At 36.3% G+C, this 25,956-nt stretch overlaps 1 protein-coding gene across 1 annotated transcript in view; it reads right to left on the bottom strand.

Annotated features, from left to right (window-relative positions):
• The window catches only part of THSD7B (thrombospondin type 1 domain containing 7B), a 1,225,997-nt gene that overhangs the window by 130,014 nt on the left and 1,070,027 nt on the right, over positions 1-25,956 (bottom strand). Inside the window, exons 16-17 of the mRNA XM_001364165.4 lie at positions 12,940-13,073; positions 9,223-9,376 (exon numbers count right to left, since the gene is read on the bottom strand). Of these exons, the coding sequence (XP_001364202.1) occupies positions 9,223-9,376; positions 12,940-13,073 (288 nt within the window). The remainder of the gene's footprint in view (positions 1-9,222; positions 9,377-12,939; positions 13,074-25,956) is intronic.

Here is a 25,956-nt window from a genome sequence, read left to right as displayed (position 1 = left end):
AACAGGGTTCAGTGGCTTGCCCAGGGTCACATAGCCAGTAAATATTTGACACTCGATTTGAAATCATAAAGATGAGTCGTCCTGAGTCTAAGTCTAGTGTTCTCACCACTTTGCCACCTATTTGACATTAAAAGAGGCATCATAACTTGGATTCAAATGGAAAGAGAAGACACATTTCAATAGAAAATCTTCACCCTAGATGAGTCCTCCTGCCTATGTCATCAGTCAGTTAGAAACAACATGTGGTTAATGTTGGTGTATTCAAAAGAACTTCTGCATCGGATCTATTAAATACCTCCTGTCATATAAAGAAACAACTTTTTTATTTTTTTCAGGTTGCTTCCATTTGTTTACCCAGTTTTGACAGTTTGCTATTTTTAGGAGTAGGTAGTAGGGGAAAATAAAAGAAAAAATTGGAGCATGGAAAAATAAATGGTATCTCTTAGCATTCTCTCATTACTAGACCATCATCTTGTGTTTCTATTTCCTAATTGGTCCTTGCCTTGAGGTAGTAATGGTTTTCAATAACATTTACTTAAGCAATGGCTTGCTTCTGATCAACAATTCCCATTTAGCAGTACAATAATAGACTCCTGTTTAAATGAGAACAGCAACCAATTATTTTGATCTCTTTGATCATCTTTTATATGCTCCTTCTCTGAACTCCTACAATACTTCTATTCCACACAATTTGGTACACAGTTACATGCTGTCTTGTCTTTCTCTACATCTTACCAAAGGGGAATTGGCCAACAGGAGTGCCTTCCCCTGAACACATGGACATAGTTTGGGCTTTGTCTCCTACCAAAGTTGTAGCCTTTGAAGTGCTTAATGAGTGAAAAGGAGGGTCCCTGCTCTTTACAGGTATTTGATGACTATTTCCAGTTTGCCTAACAAGGTAAAAATATATATATATATATATACTTTTGATTAACTGTGATATGGAACTGGGTGTGCATCCTAAATGTCAAACTGGCCCAAGAAATTCTATCTGGTTCTGTGTCTCATCCTTTTTCCTTCTCTCTCTGCCTCTCTCAATTTCTTCCTTTGTTGAATTCAAATAACGAAGCAAAGATTGCCATAAATTCTCAGGAATGAGAAGAGAACTAGCACCAGCATTTTTCTCTTCCAATCAAGGGGATATGAAACCATGAACACACAGTCTTGCTGTTCTTCCTGTCTCTGTTGTTTCTTCTTTCCAGTCTTAGGTGAAAGAGTACTAAAGAATACAATAGTCTGTTAACCTAGTGTGCTTCAAAAGGTTAGATGAGAAAGCTGACAGTGCCAATGAATGAATTAGGTTTGCCAACATCACAGTTTGGGGAAGGACAAAGTGGTACGGTGATACACTTGATGCAGAGCAGTCATGGAACAAAGCATGACGAACATGTTCATTGGTTATACATACCACATTCAGAAGTGAAGTCGGTGGGAAGGAATACTTTATAGCAATTGCTTTAAATTTAAGCCCACCTTCCTCCCAACAACTAAGGCAGTATAGGGCACAGTATACTCAGGTGCCAAAGAAATATATTTCTACTCCTAACTTTTTTGTTTGTTTTACATTTTGACTGGACTGTATGATTTTATTAGCTGAAGGAGAGAGGGCACCTACTAGCTGCTCTTGAGTGGGCAAATTCAGTTCTTCTTTGCCACCACCAGCTTCTGACTCTAAAAGATGGCACTGGTTGGGCATAAAGCACCCTAGGGTAGAAGGGGGAGGCAAGCCCAGGCAGAGACCTTTCCTGTATTTATTCTTGAGGATGATGTGGGGAGGCTGAAGAGTATGGCCCCTGGCGTCCATTTTTGTTGATAGTGGTCCTCACATAGGAGGTGGCAGGTTTCCTCTGGCCTGTCCTCTGTCTCATCACCACCACAATACCCTTGAATTGGGACTGGCTGGATATCTGCCATTTTGCAGTGGATCAGCCTGTTGTAGAGGATGAGTGAGTTTCTGGCCCTGAGGTTATTGGGCACAAAGCTCTAGCTCTTGCGGAGGACCATCCACAGTAGCTGGGATGACTGGACTGTGACCTCTGTAGGTGGAGGCTCCGGGAGATGGGAAAGGGTTCTTCTTGTTATCTCTTCTCAGAAAGTATCCCTTTGAATATTCTAATTGATGTTAATTGGTGACTTAATGCTAGGGTGCTAAGAACTAAGGGCTGACATTGGGGTGCTAAGACCAGAATGTTTGCTTGAGAACAGAGCCTTTTTTCAGGTCCCCCAGTCCCTCAGAAGTATCCCTAGAACCTTGAGGGGAACATGTAGCCAAAAGCTCTCTTGGCATTGCAACTTATCAGTGTGAGGAGAGGCCAAAGAGACCCTCAGAGTCTATGTGGTAGGTGTGTGTACACCTATACACACTGTGTATATGTGTGTGCACATATACACACTAATGGATGTTTGCACATATGTGCACATATATTCCTTCACATGTGTATGTGAAGTCAGCATAAAACAAATTTTACACTGTCTGTCTCTAGCCAGCTAGCAAGCTAGTTAGAAAGTGAATGTTGTCTTCTAACACCAATGCTCTCCTTCCCCAGATGCCCACCTTAATAGAGAGACTCTGCTCCTCTGTCTCCAATATACAAATTCTCTTCTGGAGCAGGGCCAAAGGCTACCTTCCTGAAGTGGCTATTTGCTTGCCTACATGAAATGAGCTAGTTATCTCAGGAGTCCGTCATGTAGGGCCTAATGTGGTGTTCTGAGTCTGGCAGCTGCTCGGTGAATATTAATTAAGTGTGATGACCCTGAAGCTGCTTCACATGGAAGGAAACATGTTGTTTTTAGGAGTAAAAACTCCCAGGGTCACCACATGCCGAATCCCTGCAGCTTCCAAGAATAGCGTACCAGTTTGGCATTGGAGAGAAGGATGCTACAGAAAAGCTTCACAGTTGTTGTTTTGACACAGCTTTTGGCTGAGAGTTCCAGGGAGAGGGTGACTCTGGAACCCTGACCACTAGAATTGTCCTTGAGGAAGTGTCAACTCCCAAACTGTCATGGTATCCAAGAGAGGGTACTCAATGGATGGATGGGGTAAAGAGGAATGTTAGCTGCTCAAAGAAGGTGCCCAAAGATGCTGACTTTTTCCAAGAGCCACTTCCCAGGCAGGGCGATTTCCAAAAATAGTATCACTATGCCAGAAATGCTGAGTCACCAGTAATTAAATGTCATTGCTGACAGCCCTTCTCCCAAAATAACACAGGAGTGCCATGGATTAAAGGGCATTTTTCTTCACCTCAAATGTTTCTTTCAGAGCGCTTATCAAGAAGCTGTCACACTTTCCCCTTATCCTTTTGAGGTACTGTCTCCACCAAAGAGATGGACGGCTTAGTTTAGCCTTATAGAACCCTGTGCATGCATAAAAAACTAGAGAGCAATCCATAGGCAGAGCAAAAGGGCACATTTGTGGCAAAGTTTTGTTATGACTAAGAATCAACCTAGGTTTTATTTTTTGAAGTCCAATGCAGCACCTCTGCAAAGTGATTGGTTTGTGATACTCCCTCAGAGGCTGTTGGAATGATAAGGCAGCTAGATAGCTGAGTCACTGATCATGAGGCAGCATTTGGAAAGCCCCTCTATAGAGGCTCCGATTCCAGCTGGCAGAGGTTATGCTTGGCAATCATTCTAATCATCCACTGAGGCATTCAGACAATGAGAGTTTGATAGAAATTGATTAAAATTCAAATCAGAATTTGCTCAAGCTGATGAGTCTTCCTGGAGGAAGATTTCGAAAGGTTGGATTTCCTTAAAGGTTTGCTTTCACCTGCTTTGAAATGGCTCTCTGAGACCCTGCTTCTACTTTCTTTTCATTCAGTAATAAAAATTAGTGGATTGGGTTAGATGGCCTCTCAATCCCTTTTTGGCCTAGGATCTAGATCTAGGATCCTATTATACTAAGTTTACCCACATGTAACTTCAAAATCTGAATTTCATTTTAATGCCTTCTACATAGGTTGTTTCAGTTTAAAAAAACAAAACAAAACTCAAAACACCTCCTATGGGGAAAAAGAAAGAATAAGAATATGCAGGTAAATGAAATGCATTGCTTTCCATTTTCTACAAATTCCTCCTAGAATTGTGTTTGTTCTCATTCAATATATTTATAGTCTTGAATGTCTCCCAGTATAGTTTGAAAATGGTCCCAGTACAATTTTAATGCATCCATCTTCTTCTCTTTTCTCTGTAGGATATAGTTGGCAGTTATTGCTAGATTGGTAACCCATTTATTCAATTATCTTTACAATATCTTATTTACTTTTAGAGCTCCTTACTTTTAGAGATAGGCTATTTTTCAACCATAGAGGTAACATTTTTTTTTCTAAAGGAGAAGCTAATTTCAGGTTTTGAGGGTGATAGTTCCATAATGATTTGGGGAAAAATGAATACAACTTTATTTCTACTTTCCAGCTATCATTATAAAGACCGTAGAAGACTGTGCTATGGGAGCTTTAATCTCCTGTACCCTTTTGATCTCTGGGTCTAAGGGAGATGGGACAGAAAGGTCCTTGAATTAGCCATACTCTTCTTTGTAACTCCATATGAAACAAAAAAACAAAAATGATGGAGAAAGAAAAATGAAAAAGTATCTTCTGTATATTTTAAGATCCTCGAGGACAAAGACTATATTCTACTTATCTTCCACCCCATGTAGTGTTGCTTAAATGATAAATCCTCAAGTTGTAGTTAAACAAAATCATGGCTAAACAGAGTTCTGATCTTTGCATTTGAAAGACAGGATCAAATACTATATTGGTTTGATGTTATTTACAAGATCACAGAAAGTTTCTTAATCTCTGCCTCGAATATTTCATTTGTAAAAAAAGAAGTTAACTGTTTCTGTTGCACTTTGTTGCAGAATGATTAAATGAGATAGTATGGACTTTGTCAGCTTGAAAGTAATATAGCTACATTTGCTATGGAACTGAGAGGATTTCTAAGAGAAAATAGCATAGAAAGTTAATTTCTAGGTATTGGAAAATTATTTCTTCAGACCCTTTATCAAAGAGCATAGTGTGCCCTGATGAACAGTTTAAACAACCAAAGACTTAGCCTCTCTTTCTGCCCAAGAATCAGCTAAAGATTGTCACTGGACCTCATAAGCTGGGAATCTGAATTGTGTTTCTAGTACTTCTTTGATCTCTCAACTTGACTATTACGATTGTCGATTGTCTCCAGTACTTCTGATTGATTATCTATTCTTATTAAAAGTAAAAAATGATTTTCTTTGATTGTCCATAAGCCAAGCACCTCTCACAGGTTACTGAAAAAACTAACCTCTACTTATGCCACTTGTGACAAACTCATTTATCTTTTGCAAAAACCTTTGTGTGTCTTGTTAAAAATCAATAGTAACAATATAACTATATAGAATGATCACAGAATGTTAATCAAATTCTTTGTTAAAAGTTAATGAATCACTTATCCAATTATCTGAATTTGAACATGTATGTTGAATAATGTAGCTGTGTGCCAAAAAGTATGTAATCCTTGGGGTATAAAAATAAATTAACTTTGGATCTGGTGGAAGCAGTTCCATATAGTTCCATGCAAAGTTTGGCCCCAGACTGACACACATATCTGTCTTCCATCACTCATTTCTGCCTTCACTGTCCCACCTGGCTGGTGTGATATCGAAATCACTTTAAAAGACTGATATATATTAATTTAAGGTCGCCAAGGAATTCAGCTATGTAATTCCTAAATGAAAACTCAAGTCAGCAGTCAACCTTTTATGGAGTTTTTAATTACAAACAGGAGGAAGAAAGATATGAGAGAGAGAGAGAGAGAGAGAGAGAGAGAGACAGAGAGAGAGAGAGAGTGAGAGAGAGAGAGAGAGAGAGAAAGTGGAGAGAAGGGAATAGGGCTTAAATACCCCCTCTGTTTAGGCTGGTCCAAAGGCCCAAGCCCTTAGATAGCTGAGGCAAAGAAAAGAGATCAGTCCCTATCACTCACGTGACCAAAATGGAGAAACAGTTTCAGGGGCCTCCACCTCCAGCCTCCTTCAGAGCAAGCCCTCCTCTCAGACCTCTCCAGGAGCTCTCCCTCCAGGACCTCTCTCCTCTCAGACTCCTTCAGAGCAAAACCTCTCAGAGCAAAACCTCTCAGAGCAAAACCTCAGACCTCGCTATCTTTAAGGAAACCATCTAAGTTCCCTCCCCTCAGTTCTCACATCTACCAATCACTGTCGATGTCTCCCCTGTGCCAATGGTGGCTCTAGTTTAACCCAGGACCACCCAGAGGTCTGTGGCTTTGCACATGTTTGTTGAAGGTCATATTCTCAAATAATTAAATCTTGATCTTTGCTGCAGCCCTTCCTAAATCCTGTTACTCTAAGTAGGGTGGAGACTGTATTTTCCAAGACCTGGTTCTGTCATTCCAAGTATCCATATTGTATCAATTCTAAAATCAATCATGACTCAAAGAACTTCCTGTTCTATGCTTAAGCATAGGTCAAAACCCTTTCCATTGTTTAGCAAAAGGTTTCTGTCCTAAAGTAGTCTTAAGAAGGGAGGAGAAGGATCCTCCCATGCCAAGGGGTTTCACATTCCAATAGAGTTCTTACTATCAGTAGGAAATTTTTTTCAGTATGAAATTTCCCAATGGGGAAATTTCCAACATTCATAAGTCTAAGAAATTTTAAGGTTTACACTGGGAACCCCTGTAGCCGTGAACAAGGCAGGCCCTGAGCTCATGACAGTAATACATATTGATCATTGATTATTTTGCTATGTAAATTATTTAAATTAAGTGATCTTAGAATTAAGGGTTGTAGAGAGAATATCACTCATTATCCTGAATCTCATACTTATGTTGGTATATGGAAAGCTGTGGATGTTTCTCTCAGCCAAATAATCAAGGAAACAGACTAAGAAGATTATCTATAGAAATAAAAGGACTGTGGTCTTTTCTTCTGAATTATCTAGATCTTTTCCTTTAGCTATAATGACCTAGCATTAGAGAGAACAGAGGAAGAAATAGCCAGCTGCATCTATCAAATGTCAAGGAATAGACCCCCTGGTAGTTAAAAGAGAGTAATATAAAAGAGTTGCCAATATTTTTAATCCCTAGAATCATGGTAAAGAGCATTATACTTGTACTCTTTATACAAACCTAGGTTTTCCCAATAATGTTCAGTAAAACTCTTAATTGCTAATTAGAAAAAAATTAAAGAAATAATTAAAGAAATTAAATTTAATAAATAGTTATATCTATAAAGGGCCATAAGAATCCAATTAAACTTGATTCAATCTTCTTGGTGTTTTTATTTGTTTTGATTTTAATCATTAATAATACATACTCACTAACTGTCTCTTAGATTCAGAGTTGTTCATGCAGGGAATTCTGTGTTTGGGCTAGATTATCCAATCAACCAGTCAATCAACATTTATTAAATTCCTATTATGTACCAGACACTGTGCTAAGTGCTGGGAATACAAAAAAGAGTTAAAGACAGTCCCTGACCTTCAGGAGCTTACAATCTTAATTGTTTTGGGGAATACTTGTGACAAATCATTGGATTTTTCACTTTTTTTTAACCTGGATATTTTGCTGATGTACAAACAAAGGCTGCAAGCAGTACACTAAAGAAGGAACTGCCCACTGCTAATTATATGCTATAGCTAGCATTAAAACTATTGCCAAACATACTCCAAGTAAGTGAGTAATAATCCTTGAATAAAAATGGAAACACTTGGACAAGTCTTTCAGATTTCTTCTTAAAAATTTAGTCTTTCTGCATCCTACATGATGTTTTTTTACACAGTACGCTTCAAAAACAGATGGTCGCAAGAAAGATTGACATCAGGATTCAAAGTGATACCATTTTGTAAAAACTTCCCCCAAATAATACATCAGTCCAGAGACTATAGACACTCATGTACACCAATTTAACAGGACAACATTTTTTTTCAGTGTCCATTGTTTAATAGAGTATTTCATAGACAAATTAAGGGAGAAATGAAATATTCTTTACCTCTACATTTAGTTAAAGTTCTTCAAATTTATAATTAATAAAAGTATAGGATATAAGCAGTTTTTTGAGATAAAGAAGGTTTATATATTTTGCCATTAATATAACCATTATTATAACTAAAATATCTTACTTTGCTCTTGTATCATAGCCCATTTTAGTTTAAGAGAAAATTAAATGGACTTTCTAAGGCGAAAGCTAAATAAGGAACATGTATTTCCAGGGAACACATATCTCTAAGGTATTTGTGAAAGAAATGGCCTGGTAGGCAAAACAATCTCCTCTCACAAATGTCTAGCTACTTTTTTTTTCATCTTTTTGCCAAGGACAGAAGGAAATGTCTTTTAGCAACAGAGTTATATCAATTTCAAAGATAAGGCTTTCAGAGACAATAATTAACCACAGCTCCTAGCTATCCATTGATCTCAAGGACATTATCCCTTTTCACATCACCCTTTGCCCAAATCATCAGTATTGTAATTGAACTAAAAAGACAAAAAAACTCACTCTTTTCCTCCCAGATCTATACAACCACGTAATACCCTCAGCACTTCCTGACTTCTTGAAAATCACATGCTAAAGAGAATCCAATCTATTTCCATCCCTGGGCAGAATCACCAGGGCAAATTTTGCTCCCAGACCAGCTTTTGAAAATGTGAAGTTGAAAACTACGACCCAAATAAGGAGGTTATAAGGTTATTCTTGGCACATTTATACTATGTTACCATAAGCTTCCATTCAAACAGTACTAGCACGTAAAGGGAAATGTTCATAACACTGTATTGGCAAGAGTAGGAACATAATAGATCATCTTTTTGAGAATAGCAGAAGGAGAAAACAGATCAACACTCTAACAGGAGCTAAATTACATAGTGGAGTTGTGCTCCAGAGATGTAATTGATTCCACGAGGCTAAAAATGGAACGGAACCGGGAAATTATAATGAGAGTCATTTCATTGCTAAAGAAGAGCCTCTTAACAATGGGAGTACAGCAGAATCCTAGTGAGATCATTATAGGCACATTTCCGCATTCCTGTTGCTAAGATTGAAGACTGGGAAGAATAGCTAGCATCTAAAATTACTCATTTTAACTTGTTGAAATCGTTCACTTTGGTTTCCTCTGGAAAATCATTTTTTCCTCATTATTGGACAGAGAGCTTTGAAAGGCATTCCTGGCAAGCAGAAGCCTGGAGAAGCCATCACAAAAGGATTCTGAAATGGGAGGAGGGGAAAGAGGCTTTGCGTACCTGTGGGCATTTGCTCCATTGTCCCCATTCAGACATGACACACTCATTGGGGCAGAGTAGAGAACATGCCTGGGCTTCTGCTGGAATTTCAGCCTGATTACAGAGAGCACTGTCCACACTTCCACTTTCGCTGTCATCCATGGTATTTACACATCTGTCGAATAAAAAAAAAAGGCAAAGATTTCCCCACTGACTGCAGAATAAAGAGTTTATAATAGGACAAACAACAGAAGATTTTGCAAAATTAAAACTTAAAAAATGAGAAAATGGGAATATTTCATCAGTTTGTTAAATGGCCTTTATTCTTTTTTAAATTTATTTTTGAGTCTTTTTTTGTTATGTTAAAATGCTCAGGTATTCCCTTCCTTTTCTATACTAGAGATGGTATCACTTAACAATACACACATATACATATATATATATATAATATATATGAAAACTATGTCTTGCTTGTTTCTATTTATCATTTCAACTTTGGCAGTGGATATATAGAAGTCATTCTTCAAAAAATATTTCTGTTGCTGTATATAATATTCTTTTGGTTCTGCTCATTTCACTCTTCATAATTTCATAGAGGTCTTTCCATGTTTTCCTAAAATTAACCTGCTCATTATTTCTTATAGTGTAGCAGTATTTCATCTCAATCATATGCCACAACTTGGTTAGTCATTCCTAATTTGATGAGCATACCCCAGTTTCTAGATTTTTGCTACCACTGAGAGCTGTTATAAATATTTTTTAAAAATTATATTTTAAAAAACTCTTACCTTCTGCCTTAGAATTGCTACTAAGCATCAGTTCAAGGCAGAAAAGTGGAAAGAGCTAGAGAATTTAGGTTAAGTCATTTGCCCAGGGTGACAAAGCTGGAAGTATATGACGCTAGATTTAAACCCAGGATCTCCTGACCTGGTTCTTTATTCACTGAACCACTTAGCGGCTCCTGCTATAAATATTTTAAAATATATAGATTATTTTCCTTTTCCTGCCATCACCTTAAGAAATAAACTTAATAGTGTTGTTTCTGTGCCAAAATGTTTATACAGTTTTATAGCTCTTTGGGAATAATTCCAGATTGTTCTCCAAAATGGTTAGACCAGCTCACAGTTCCACCAACAATGTATTAGCAACTCCATTTTTCCACCTTTTCTCCAACATTTTACCATTTTGCCCTTTCATCATTTTGACCATTCTTATAGATGTGAAATGCAATCTCAGTTCTATGTGTTCCTTCAGTGTTGTAATAAACACTGTGGGAAGACAGATAGTAAAGATGATCCCTGGCCACAAAGACCTATTTGGAGACGTAAAATATATTTTCAGTACACAGTTGTGAAGAATGAACCCTCTCTTCACCTAACAAACAAGCTCATATCTGTCAATATGCAGCAATGCCTGGCACATAGTCAGCACTTCATAAATGCTTCCTCACTTCACTTCCCCTCTCAGAGTTCTCTGGTTCCTTCCCTTCCCTTCCTTTTTTTCCCCTTCTGGTCTAGAGCTTAACTGGGTAGAGTTTCCTTTGCCTGAAGAGGTATGAAGTGTTTCAGATGAAAAAGTGTTGGAGTCATAGAGTCTGGTTTTGAATAATAGTCATCTATTTACTCCCTAGAAGACCTTGGGTATATCAGGTCACCTCTATGCAGCCCAAATTCCCAATCTCTAAGTGAAAGGATTAGATGATCAAATCACCTTCCAGTTCTAAATCTATGATTTCAATGAATTAATTGTAGTTCTTCCTGAAGATGACAGCAAGATTGTTCAGTGGATAGAGCCCTGGGCTTAAAGAACTGTTCAAATCTGCCTAGGATTTTATTCACTGTGTAACCCTGAGTGAGTTAAAAAAAAAAAGAAACGAACAATAACCCTTCTGTCTGTCTCAGTTTCTTTAATTGTAAAATAAGGATAATTAAATAACATTTCCCTCTCAGGGTTGCCAAAAGGATAAAATTAAATCATATTCGTACAGCATTTTGAAAACATTAAAGTATTATACATACACATATACACATTATAAAACAGAAAAGCCATGACAGTCCCTTCTCTAAAGGTCCTCACATTCTGATGCTGGTGTTGGAGGAGAAGGCACAAAAGAAAGATCAATTTTGAGGCTACTGGGAAAGGCAAAGGTTGCAGCTGGATTGATGCCAAGGTCCCCATTACCCTTTGGGTTGCATTTGATATGGGGTTTGAAGAAAACAGAAGCAAGAAAGGTAGTAAGGCCTGGAAGACTTTATGACATAGTAGAAGAGTAGATGATAAGGCCTTATGGTTCTCCATTATACCAGAAGGCAGAGAGTTGGTGACTGTCCAGTTGCATTCTTAGTGTCTTACATTTATCTGGTTGTCACTTTCTTCATTTATCATAAAAAAAAAAGACTTTACTTTACTGGTTTCTAAATAAATTGCTTGTTTTTCTCCAAATGAACTGTATTCATTTCCCAGTTCATGTTATCTCTTGTACCTAATTAATACATTCTTCAATTTATTTATTTTAATAACAAATTTCTACAGAATTTTTTCTGAAATTACATGATACAAATTGTCTCCATCCCTTCTTCCTCCACACTCCCAGAGCTGGCAAATAATTAAATCTGGGTTATACATGTAATACATACATTCCTTTAAGTGTTTGGGGAATAGCTATATTTTCTTCTCAATGTCATTTCAAACTATTGAGGAAAGTGCTAAAAAGAAAACTCCAATTTCACTCTTATCTTTCTAAAGCTTTATTGAAACAACCAGAGTTCCCACTACCACCCCTGGGCCCTTCCTCCACTCCACTGAAATCAATTTCCCAGTTTCACTTCTCACCCCATTCACTACGCTCATTCAGAAAAGAGTAAGAGAGCCATTCCCTCCTTGGTGCAGGATTGGTCTTTATATAGACCAATCCTGTGGGGGGCATGGCCCCTCTCTAGCATGGGATCGGTCCAATTCAAGACCAATCCCATGCTAGGAAGTAGGGGGGCATGGTCTTCCCCCAGCAAGGGATTGGTCCATTCAAGACTAATCCCACACCAGAAAGTAGGAGGGATCCCTGAGGCATGCTGGGAAATGTTTCCCTGGCCATAACATTTTGAAACTCACACTATTCTCCACTCTTCATTTGAACTCAAGTTATGATGTCTCTTTTTATGTTCAGATACATTTGTTAACCTTAAAATGGTTGTTTTAGTCAAATATTCCTTTTGAGTGAATTTGATTAAAATGGGAACATTATGGTTCATGTTATTTTTAGTGACTTCTCCTCAAGGTTAATTGTAAAGGCTTAAAACCACATTTTGGAAGTGCCAAGACTGATAAGGAGGAAAACACCAATCCCTTAAGTCAACAAACTAACATGCTTATGAAGAGAAGAATCAATGCATTTACAAGCTGCAGTCATTTGATGACCATGAGTAAGTCAATGGTCTCAGACTATGACATATATAGGTCCTAATAAGCAGACTTTAGAAGACATTTCAAAAGGAATGCCTAGGTAAGTTTCAAGGTATAAACGCATATATATGCTCATGTGTATCTTATGTATACATATATATATATATACATATGTATGTATATATATATATATATACACATAGAAATAAAGGTAAACTATTTTCTTCAAGAAATGAATTACCTGAGCATCACTGGGTGAGACTAACTACCTTGTATTTACAAAAAAAAATATATTTTTTTCTTAGCAGTTCCCTGAAAATTGTCCAAGTTTTTACATACCTGACTTTTCTAGTTTGTATTCCTTCTCCACAGCGGAAAGCCCTTAGCTCACTGTTAATTCTGCATGGAGACCAGTGTTCTACAACCCACGAATACTGATTGCACTCACTGTAACACGGCACTGCCTCATGTACCTGTTAGGCAAAGGAAACAAAAATATTACTTCAAGTCATGAAGTTGACAAAGAAATGACCAACCAGTCTTGACCAATACCTGATGAATATAATGTTAGAAATAACATTTTGGACGAAACTGGCAAATCAAATCTCCAAAGTTCAGAGTTATCTTTAATAGCCTTGAATTTACTGACTTGTCGGAAGATGTTTATTTACATGGGAAATCATCTACGATATTACTGTTTATCTTTGTAGAAGGGAACAAAGGACAGTCATTTCCTAGCACTGAAGACAGGAATTCCATTATAATTTCATTTTCTCAGACAGCTCACACAGCATCTATTAGATAGCCCTCGCCTCAATTATATGCTATATTGTATCATCCTTATTTTATGATGTCGATTGGAATATATATGTATACCTATAAACATATGTAGACATATTTGCAAAATGTGAAACATTTACTCCTGCAGTTAAATTATCCTTATAATGCATAATAAAAGTAGTGTTATTTGGTATGGAAATATATATATATATACATATATGTATATATATATATATATATATATATATATACAAACAATGATCAGTTCTAACATATAAGCATTTAGCCCCCTGGCTAAGAACTTTGCAAATTTGTGGTGGTTACAATTTTGTTTTGTGGAGGTGCTCAGAGTATTGCTGAAAGTCTCCCTCCCCACTCCATGTACCTACAACCACAGAACATCAAATAAATATTCCCAAAGCTTTTAATAACTGTGCATATGGTTATTTAAAACTTTCTTGTTAAAAACCATGGCATTTATTCATTGTAATATTAATACTTAGAAAGTTCTTTCTTATGAATTTGTTTGTGTTTTGCTCTCTTGGAATTGTATCCCAATTGGTAATCAATTTCATTTCCCTGCACCATCAAGACTGCATTTTTTAAAAAAAGCAATGTTCTCTGTTCAGTGTGGTACATGTCTCTCTGATGGGCAAAACAAGAAAAAAAAATCACTTCCTCTCACATACAGCACAAAGATACTTGTAGATCAGGCAATATGGCTTCTTACTTAAATAACTAATTGGGCTTTTCCTCTTTCAAATAAGCAATTGAACCCCATTTTATTCCTTCTTTGCTTTTCCAACTTCATAAAATTGTAAATGATGACTGTGCAAGTGTTACCCAAACAGAACCATTACTTGCAACTTTCCGAATGCAGGGGAAAGCACTATGTAATGGAATAATCTGAAAACAAGATTGGAGCATCGTCAGCATGTTAGCTAGAAATCAAATGAGAAAAGGTTATTTGTGGAAGTACACTTTAGGAATCACAAATAATGCCAGAAACTATTTTTAACCATGGAGTTCTATTTGGCTCTCTCACAGAGAGGTATAGAAGGCTGCAAGAAACCACAAAGTTAAAAAATATATATGAGGGCCAAATGTAAGGAGATGGGGAAATGGAAATAGAAATGGGTATGAGTAGAGTAAGGGATTAAGTAATAAAAGAATCACATTTCATGCTGTGAATCCTGAAATGAAGGGAATGAAATGGTGAGAAGCCAGCTTCTATATTAGAATAAGGAGGCGATAACTTGTAACAAAGAAATCTGTCCAAAAAGCAATGAGAAGGCAATAGAGATAAGACAAGGACCTATAAAAACGAAAGCAGACATATCAAATCGAAAGGACACCAATAGCTTTGGTTGTACTGAGGACAGGAGTTCTGAAAATAAATCGTTCATTGGCTTCACAAGGTTTTTCTGTGAACTCTTCACATCAGATACATTAAGTAAAGCTCTTTGTACATTATGGGGCTTATAAAAAAAGTATCCACAAAAACACTTTGTATTGATGGGATCAGAAGAGGAACTTGAGGAAGACAATCACTTTTTTACTCCTTGTGGATAAGGTGGCCAGCAAATGGATGAAGGTACCTTGGAGACTAATGTAAGAGCTTCTGATACTAACAATACTATCCATAGTTTACACTTGTTTTACTTATCAAGCCCAGGGCTCTGATGAAGGGAGTGTTATGCATAAGCATGTACTTCTTGACCTGAATAGAATATAAATTTTATTCTGCTCAGTCATTTATTTATTTTTTGTTTGTTTATGTTCTTTATATTCTATCCCTCTTTTTCTGCCAAAGAATGTCTTTTGTAGATTCTGATCAGAGGGGGACAAAAGTGGGACAGCGAACCACTCATTTCTTAAATCTTGGTATAATCTTTGATATTATTTTCTCCCTCTCATCATATTCTATCAGTAATCAATTTATATCATTTCCTCAATAATATTTTATGATCTTGAGCCTTCCTATCTATTCCCTTTGTCAGTACCATGGAACAGGTCCTCATTATCAGGTAGCTAGTCTGGATTAATGTAATAATTTCTAACCCAATTTTCTTGCCTTCTCTCATGTGCCAGGAATCCATCCTTTAATCCACTTTCATAACAATATTAAAAAAGGGCAAGAATTTGCAAGAGTATGAAAATGGAGATTCACTATAATCTGCACCTCTCTACAAGAATCCACACTGATGGGTTTATGAATCCAATTAATTATTTGAGTATAAGCAGGTCTGATCACATAATTCTCCTGCTCAAAACTTTTCAGTAGTTATCTATTCAAAGTCCACACCTAAATAACTTCATATTCAAAGTCTCCTATATCATGGTATCTTATCTTTTCAACATTTCTCACAATTCCTTCCTCTGCATAATGTAGTCAAACTGATTACTTACTTTTCCCACTTCAGACCCCATGCATTCCAGCTTTTGTTCACATAATTATCTATTCCTGGAATCCTCTATTCCCAAATATATAAATTTTCCCCCTCTGGAAATTCTTCCCATCCTCTAAGGCTGAATATAAATGCCATCTCAGCCATTAACCATCTCTTGAGAATACTCTCTCCAATCATTTCCTCTCCCTGAAATGATATTTCCTGTTATTATATTAATTAGTACTGATATGTATTTAGAGGCAGCAATAGTGAATGGATCTGTGATTTATATAGTATGAGGTAATCCAAGAAGAGGAAACTGTTTCTGTCAATGCAGGTTGGTACCTACTCTGCAATTTATAACCATATAGTGTGGGAATACTGAATGGTTACGTGACTTGCCTAGGATCGCTCAACCATCACATGTGCCATAGGTAACATTAGAATAAAATCTTTCTTTTTTTTCTGAGGTCATCTCCCTAGTCACAGTGCCATTTTGTATTTCCTTTTTTTCATTAATATAATTTATTCACAAGTGTCCTAGCCCCTCTCCACCCCCTCCACATCAGAGAAAGCATCATCTGGTAGACAGAAATATTCATACAAATTAAGTCATTATTTCTACTTTTCAGTCCACTCTGGAAATAATATTCCCAATTTATTTTCCAGTATTCATTCTGGAGCTGTTTATGATGTTCTCTTGGCTCTACTCATTTTGCTGTTTACTATTCCATGTAGCTCTTCCTAATTTTTTTTTAATTAGCTTGCTCATCATTTTTTATGGTGCTGGAGAGTTCCATCATAACCATACACTATATTTTGTTTAGATATTCCCCCAATTGATGGACATCCCCTCAATTTCAAGTTCTTTGCTACCACAAAAGAGCTGCTATAATATTTTAGAATGTATAGTTTTGTTTTGTTTTTTCTTTTTCTCTAATTTCCTTGGGAAACAGACCATGTAATGATATAGTTGGGTCTCACCCTATATTTCAAATTATGAATTTACTGTATCTTATTTTGTCTTCTAATCATTTACATATGATTCATATTCCAAAATTAAACTTTCAATTCCACAGAATCAGGTAACACATCCAATCTAAATTCTATCTTCCTTTTTTGTTGTTTAGTCATTTCTGTTGTGCTTGACTGTTCTTGACCCTATTTGGGATTTGTTTGGCAAATACACTGGAATAATCTGCCATTTCCTCCTAAAGTTCATTTTATAATTTAGGAAATCAAGGCAAACATGGCTAAGTGACTTGTCTAGAATCATATAGCTAGTAAGTGTCAAAGACCAGATTTGAACTCAGGTTTTCCTGACTATGGGCCCAGCACTTTATCCACTGTGCCATCTAGCTGCCCTTTCCTTTATCTCCTAACATAGTACTCTGCTTGAAATAGGTACCAAATATATTCTTCTTGAATTGAAACAGTGGCTTTCAAAGAGAACTTGAAACCAATTACTAAAAGGAGGGAGGATGGCTAGACCTTCCAATTTAATTTCCCAGAGAGAATAGATCATTAATGTGTAATTTTTTCTAGGGAATTAACATAAAATATAGCAAAAAAATTTGAGAAAAAATTTCTTTCCATATTAGTATTTTAGTAGAATAAACACACATATAAAACACATAATCCTCAAGAGTAGATGCTTGATGATTTGGGTATGGAAATAAGAGCCTCTAACTCAGAAGAGATGCAGGTCCAAGAGAAAGCTAGTCTTCCTCCTAACCTTGGTCCTGCTGGGATGAATCTTGCCCATAGGATGAACAACGAGAACAAAGGGAACAAAGCCAATAAGGCATTCAAGGATAAAAATTAACTACTCCGACACCCAATTTCCTCTAGTGTCAGTCCTTTAAGCTCTGGCTATTTCACATTGCTATTTAGCTCATGGTTATTATAGTTTTAAAATGGGTTTGTGTTAAGGCATGGACTTTATCAGAGAACCATTTGAAATGTTCTGAAGGAGAGAAATGAACCATGGGAAAGTTAACTGAAAATCATTTTTTAAATGGTACAAATTAGGAAGAAAATAGCAGGACTTAATAGGGCCATAGATGTTTAAGAACACAGAGTCAAGATTAGAGTACTATGACAGAGGTAACATTTCATCCCACTCGTAATGGGTTCTTTTCATTACTCCTTCATTTAGGAATATGTTTTTGTAATTTTGCCAGTGTGAAAGTCATATCATAAACTCATTCATTCATTTACTCAATTAATATTTATTGAGTAAAATCTCCTTCACTGCAATTGGTCAAATGAAAGAAGTAGCTTTCCAGTAAGTCCTAATATATATATATATTACGTTTGGACTGGGTTTTTTCCACTCCTACTTATTGATCATAAAGTCTTAAGAAAGCAATGTCTACTCATATTAAAGTGATAAAAGTACTAATGATATGAAACCACGGTCCAGAAAACCCAAGAGCAGACTGGAAAGTAAGCACCTGGGAATTCCCTTAGCAATTTATCTTCCCTTCTCAAACTATTGGCCCTGGTACAGAGTTAGGTGAGGGTAGTCAGAACAAGGACTGCAGGATTTGAAGTTGGAAGAGAACTACTTGATTTCAATCTTACGTTTACAGATCAGGAAACTGAGACAAAGAAACATTAAGTGACTTGCCCAAGGTCACAGAAGGAACTAAACAGCAGCCCTTAGTGCTCTTCACACATTCATTTAGACCTAAGTGTATCTATATTGCCCTTAAACACTTTTGTGAGGTCTGAAGACTTAAGAGCAGTCAATTTGAATGTGTATCAAGAGGTGCAAATCTCTCTGGACTGGTCATTGATGCTAGTTCCTCTCTTTACTTCTCAGCTTGGAAAACATTAGGAATGAGCTCTGGCTATGAACACACTGCTACTTCTGTTCCAGAAACCTGAGCACAGGAGGTCAGTGGTGTCTAATGAGAGACAGTTGCAGGTATTCTCCAACATTAATACCACCTGTCTACTTTCCGTTTTCCTCCTCTACTAAATAGTTCTCTGTACTCTAGTGCAAACACTATGCAAACCACACTATTGAAAATCTTGTTAGCTATTTGTGTCAACCTCCTGGGAACTATCCCCTGTTCATAAGGTTAGAAATTGGACACGAAATGGACCTTGATTTGTTTCCCTGGTTCTGACGCAATAAGGCAATCTCTATTTTTTTTTAAAGCCAAGGCTATTATGAGGAACTTTCCTGGTTGTGGAGGTAATAGACACCAGACATATCTCCCATTATCTAGAAGACATGATTGAATGTTTGGCAAAAATAAGAGTTTTAAGACTGAAACCAATCTCTGGCTACTGATTCAACCACTCCCTTGCTCCTCTTATTGTGCCCTCTAGACCTGAATCTCTTGTCACCATTCTTTTTATTTTGGTAGATGAAATCTTCTCCAGACCTCTACCAATGACTGAGAGTCACCCTTATCTTTTCCTTTGTTTCTTTTTCATTGTTATTTTTTCCAGATTACACAATAATAAAATTTTAATACTATTTTTCTGATATTTTGCAGTCCACGTTCTCTCCTTTTCACCCTTCTACCTTCCCCAAGAAGGCAGGTAATACAATACATGTTGTACATATTGTAAAGATGAGATTTTCTCCCCTGCCCAGTTTTAGATTTAATCACCAGAAGCACTTACACCCCACTTATCCTTAAATGGGAAAGGTCTGTGACCCACATGTGTGAAAGTTGGTAACAAATCAGAACCCACGGACTGCCCCCGGGTAGTCCTAAGCAAAACTTTAGCTGTAATTGGTCCATGTAAAATGGAAGGAAGGCACAGGAAGAGACAAAAAGGAATGGTCTTTAAAAATGCCAAGAACTTCCTGTGATGAGGTCTTTCTCCTTGAACTTGACCTTGGAAGAGCTCTGACTAAGGACTGCTTCTATTAGGAATGCCATGTGGTATGTTCTGAGAAGTACTGGCCTCTGTAGGGACCCCTTGTCTTGAAGGAGGCCTCATGGCTAAAACTTTTGTTTAATTGACCCCTAGTGTATTAGCGAGGGGGACTTCAAAGAAGAGGAATGTTCAACTATTTGGAAATTGAATACAACATGACCCTTCCTTTCTTCCTCCCTTTTCCCCAAGTTGACCTATTTACAAATGAAGTCAGTCTGACTTGACTGAAGGGTAAGTCAGATTTTCCCTCAGTCTCCTTCTTGAAATGATGGATTTTGAAAGTTCCCCTCTTAACTCATGGACACTGATTCAAGTTCTATTATAAATCAAGATGTCTAATTTATTTAGATATAAAGGGTTGAAAGGGTAATGAAAAAGGACAGGGGGAAGAGGAAACCCCTAAGTTATCTTCCATATAAAGCTATTGAAGGTTTGACCTAGGGAATCTTCTTCAGAAATAAGCTCAGGGTTCCCCTAAGGGAAAAAGGAAGTCTTTATCCTGAAGATTGCCACCACTTGAGAAATGAGATCTTCTTTCTTCTCAGATAAAAGGATTGAGAGATTTAGGGTATGTTCCCAGCCAAGTAGTTCTCCCTCCTAGCTCCAAAGAGCCCAAGATCAGAAGAATCTTGGTTTGTCTCTTCCAAATGCTTTGGAGCCTGGCTGGAATTCCATCCCATCCCCCTAGGTCTTGTGGGGTTCCATCTGCTCATCTTCTGAAGCATTTCTTCAAAATTCAATTTTTCTTTGCCTCTGGTCATTCCCTTATACACACTAGGCCCTCTGGCTGGAGTTTCTGGAGCCCTGCCTGAATAAAACCCTGGGCTTGAGCAGATAGTCTAGCACATTAAGCTATATTTCTTACTCTGCCCTCTTTCTCATTTCTCTACTTTCACTCCTTCTATATTTTATAAATAAATTGCTAAAAAATCATTTGGAATTTAATTCCTGGTAACCATATTCTTAACTTTTGTTTAAAACCTTTTATTTTTCCTCCTTACAGTATGTTATCATATAATTCATATTTCCATGGCCATCTGAAAAAGAAATATATTGCTTATACTAGAGAAAAATTCATGGAGGAAATAAAGTGAAGAATAGTATGGTTCAATACATGTCTGGACTCCATCTATTCCTTCTATGATTGTGGATATCTTTGTTCATCAGAATGAGCCCTTTAGAATTATCCTATATCCTTGTCTTATTGATAATTAAATTATTCATAATAACATTAATATTTAAGACAATCTTCATACACTTGTTATTGTATACAATCTGCTGGTTCTGCTTACTTCCATTTTCATCACTTCATATCAAATCTTTCCAGATTTTTTTGTTTATTTTTATTTGATCACAGCCTCATCTTTTACCCTAAGCCACTCTTCCTTTCTCTTTTTTCTCTGAAGTCTACACTCTTAGGTGTCACAAGTTAAGCTTTCACTTGTTCTTAAAATGTGCCACAAGAAAGGCCCAATGATTTATCCATTACTAGAGTGTCTGCCTCTCTGAAAGCACAAAGGGAAAGGGTATAATCACTAACTCAGGGTAGTCATCCACAGAAAAAAATAGCTAAGATAAGAATTGGAAATAAAACTCAGACACTCAGATAGTTATATAGAAATGGGCAAAATATGAATAGTCAGTAAGTTAAACTACAGATTTTTATGCAAGGGAGTAAATTTGACTTCATGGATATTATTGAGTCTTGGTGGATTGGGTTTTTGCCTGGAAATGGCTCTGGAAAGATATACTGTATGAAATAAGAACAGATTCAATTTAAAGAGGAAAGTCAGAGTAACACTACATGTTTAAAAAGACAAACTCATAAGAAAATCCATGACCTAATTGGGGGAGTCTGATAGAGAATATACAAGTGAGAACCAGGTAGAAAATGAAGGAAGAAAAAGAAGGGATACTGTGGAGGCACTAGACTACCAGCTGCCTGGGCTGGAGGAGGGAAGAGAGGAATCATTCAGAAAGCCAGATCATAGGTTTTAGAGTCATGATGAGGGAAAGATAATCTGGTACAGTGAATGGGGTGTTTTGTTTGAAGTCAGGAGAACTAAATTTGAATCTATGTTCTTCCATTTACTACCTTTTGGCACTGATCAAGTCACTTGACCTCATATAGTAAAGTGAATTATTCAATGCAATTGAATCAAGTCAATTCAATATTTATTATGTCCCTACTATGTCCCAGGCATTGTGCAAAGGGATAAGGTCCCTTCTAGCTCTGTTATAAGGATTCTGTCTCATTCTGGCAGTAGCTTATTAAGTTTTGCCTTAATGGTAGTTTTATCCTTCAGAAGATGGAAAGAAAGAAAGCTATCCCAGACTTGATTCTAAACATTAAGGAAGAACTGCTTCTTAAGTTTATGGTAAAGAATGGAGCAGCTAGTCATAATTTGACATTTATGATAGGTTTGAGGAGAAGATTTTTTAAAAGCATTTCTAAAAAAAATAAAGGAGAGGCTTAATTATATGGAGGAAGTCAGACTAAAAGGTATGAGATATTATCATGAATTAAAGATTTAAATAGAAATCATTCAATTAAGGAAGAAGAGAAGGATTAAAGAGATATAATAACATGCAAAGGGAACATAACTCAAATTTCTTAAAAGAAACATATAGAGGGTTGGAATATAGGAAGGTGGTATTAGACAATGAATATAAGAAAAGTTCATATTGCTCTAAAATAATCAGGAACATGAGGGTTCAGATGATTCTGAGGTTGATGCTAAATTATCCCCATCACTTACAACAGTGCCTAATTGGCACATTGTAGGCTTTAATTAACATTTATTGACTACCTGAATCTTTAGGACAACGAAATAGGTATTTTAGCTGAATTGGAGGTAAGAAGAGGTTATGAGAAGTAATTCAGACTACTTCTAGTAGAGAACCAGAGGACAAATCAATTCAGCATACACTTTTTAAAAATCCATGTTTCTGAAGATTCACAAATAAAAATGAAATAGATCCTTTCTATATTTTCTACAGATAAATTTCAGATTCTGTCATTTCAAGAAAGCACAAAGAGATTATACATTCTACTTCTTTAAGTAGGCAAAACTTATTTTGTCTTATTTTACTTCTGATTTATCTTCTTAGGAAAATGATCTTTGAAATGAAGATTAGAACAATAATGGATAATTGGATGCTTAAATTCAAGTTGTGTAGAGAGACAATAAAAGAGCACACTGTCACTCTCACAACCTGGACAATGGCTCATGTGATTGCTAAGCCACTGTTGGTGATCTATGAAAGTTCATGGAGATCAGGAAAAGTACTGCAAAACTAGAGAAGGGCACATGTTTTCATTATTTTCAAAACACAAGAGAGAGTCGAATTTGAATGATATAGGTCAGTAACTCAACTTCAATTCCAGGAAAAATTCAAGAATATATTATTCAAGAGATGGTTTTGTGAATGTCTAGAAATAAAAACAACAACTACTCAGAAATGGTGTGACTTCATTAGGACTGGGTCGTGTTATCGTAACAGGCTTCCTTTTTTTTTTTTTACCCCTTACCTTCTATCTTGCAATCAATACTTTTGCTTCCAAGGCAAGAATAGCCAAGACTAGGCAGTGGGAGTTAAGTGACTTGCCCAGTGTCAAACAGCTAGGTAGTATCCGGGACCAGATTTGGAACCAAGACCCATCATATAGGCCTGTCTCTCAATCCACTCAGCTACCTAGCTATTTTCAAGATTTCCTTTTCTGAAAAACTTCCTAGACTTCTGATTTGGGTGCTAATACAAAGGATATGTGGCATGATAGTGAAATGCTAGATGAAAAAAATTGAGATCCAATTATTATTATTATTTACTTAAACAGACCACAGTCTCTTTATTTTCTGAAGTTAACATAATTTTAATGCCCTATACCTTAATGCCCTATACTTTTAAAAATATTAAATTCAAAAGTTTAGCAAAACAAGAGTGGACGCCTACTCTGAGTTATTTTGTGGAGCAGTTTCTTGGTCAGTTATTTGCTGTACTAAATTATCTTCGAATTTTCTTCTTTCTTTCTTATTATTCAATCAAATGATCTAAGATCCCTTTCAGCTCCAACCATTGGTGATCTTATCTTGTACCAAGCTTTATGGTTTATAGACATTTTCTCATTCAAGCATCATAAAAACCTTATTAAATAGCAGAGGCAAGAGGGAGGAATCTCACTTTTTAACAGATGAAAAACTGAGACTCAGGAATTTTAAACGAGTTGCTCAAGGTCAAATGGAGCTAAAATTAGACCTCACTGTTATGAATGTTAGTTTGGAGTCATATCTACTGGACCTCTGCAAAAGTTGAGGTATAAAGTATATAATATTATATATAAAAGTGCTTAAATTAAAAATCATTTAAATAAATGTATACATTTTTAACGTTAGGTTTCCCATTTGGAAAATGAAAATTATAAAGAATAGACTTTTTAATAAAAGAAAAGAAACAAGCATTTCTTTGTGCTTGCTATGTGTCAAATCATATGCTAAGTGATTCACAAATATATCATTTCATCCTGACAATATTGCTGGGGGGGGGGGTAGGTGCAATTATTATTCCCATTTTGCAGTTGAAGAAAAGAAGCAGACTGAGCTTGTGACTTTCCCAGAGTTGTATAAATTGGAAGTTTCTAAAACTATATTAAACTCAAGGCTTCCTGATTCCAAGCTTATAACTCTAATTACAACATTACCAAGTTGGTACATAAGATATAGCATCATATCATATCACATAACATCATATATCATATCATGTCATGCCTTAATCTATCTCATACTGCCCTCCTCAGTTATTTATTATGTACTCTTGTGTCACATACTATTCTAGGAACAAGTTATACAAAGAAAAGAATTTAACAAACCAGACCTTGAGGAAATAATATTATTTTGGTGGGAGATAATAAGAATTTGTACAATAAACACAAGGTTGTTTCATTTATTTATTTATTTTACAAGGATGGGTACTGGAAGTTGGGGAGAAAAGGAAAGACTTCGTCCAGATTATGTTGCTGAAGCAGAATTTTAAAGGAAATAAGAGTCAAAGAGGCTGAGTTGATATGACAGTTCATTTGAGCATGGGGAAAAGAAAATGCAAAACAAAATAAATGGTAAATGAAGTAGCATTTATAAGTTAGAGTAATCAGCCTATTCATTTTATCTGTACCATAGAATACAGATAGTGGAATGAAATATGGTTTGGGAAGTCAGGGTTGGGCCGGATTATGAAGGGCATTAAATGCTAAACAAGAGAAATCATATTTGATCCTAACTGCCTTCTACAACCATGCTCATGCCTCCCCCATAATTAAAAATTCCTCATTTTATGCTATTATACCTACTATTGTTCTAGTTCTCAACTTTCACTTGTGGATGAGCTCCTTGAGGAATTCATTTGCAATCTGTTCTTCCACCTTTCCTCTAGTCACCGCTTGAGCTTCTGCCATATGTCTTCTAATTTTATTATTCAACTGAAACCCCCAAAACTGTCATGCAAACATCTAATTTTTATTTTTTTCTCAATTATGATCAAATTTTTTTTAAATTTTGAGTTCCAAATTCTCTTCTTCCTGCCATCCTTTCACTTACCTTTCCTTGAGAAGGTAAGCAATTTTATGTAGATTATAGATATGTGAAAATGCAGACCAAAAAAAAAACAATAATAATTTTTAAGGATGTTTCAATTTAGAAACAGACTAAATCAACTTTTTATTAGCAAGTGGCTAACATTTTTTTAAAAATCACAAGTCCTTCATAATTGTCTGTGATCATCATATTACTGAGAATAGATGAATCATTCACAGTTGATTATCATACAATATTGCTATAACTGTATATTTTTTTCTGGTTCTGCTCACTTAACTTTTTATGAATTCATGAAAGTCTTCCCAAGTTTTTCCAAGAGCATTCTACTCATCATTTCTTATAACCCAATAGTATTCCATCACACTCATACACTAAAAATTGTTTTGCCATTCTCCAATTAAGATGGGAATTCCTTCAATTTCTAATTCTTTGCCACCAAAATAAGAACTGAAATAAATATTTGTGTACATATAGGTTCTCTTCTTTTGATTTGTTTGGGGGCACAGACCTAATAATGGTATGCCCAGGTCAAAGGGTATGTAGAGTTAGAGAGTTAGTCATCATTCCAAATTGGTCTCCAAAATTATTGAATCAGTTCACAACTCTCAGAACAATGCCTTACTGTCTCAATTTTTCCACATCTCCTCTGCCATTTATCATTTTACTTTTTCTGTCATGATAGCTAATCTGATAGA

The sequence above is a fragment of the Monodelphis domestica genome, chromosome 4, assembly GCF_027887165.1.
Source record: "Monodelphis domestica isolate mMonDom1 chromosome 4, mMonDom1.pri, whole genome shotgun sequence".
Taxonomy (NCBI): domain Eukaryota; kingdom Metazoa; phylum Chordata; class Mammalia; order Didelphimorphia; family Didelphidae; genus Monodelphis; species Monodelphis domestica.
Note: the sequence above shows the minus strand (reverse complement) of the source record. Positions and strands in the feature narration are given on the sequence as shown.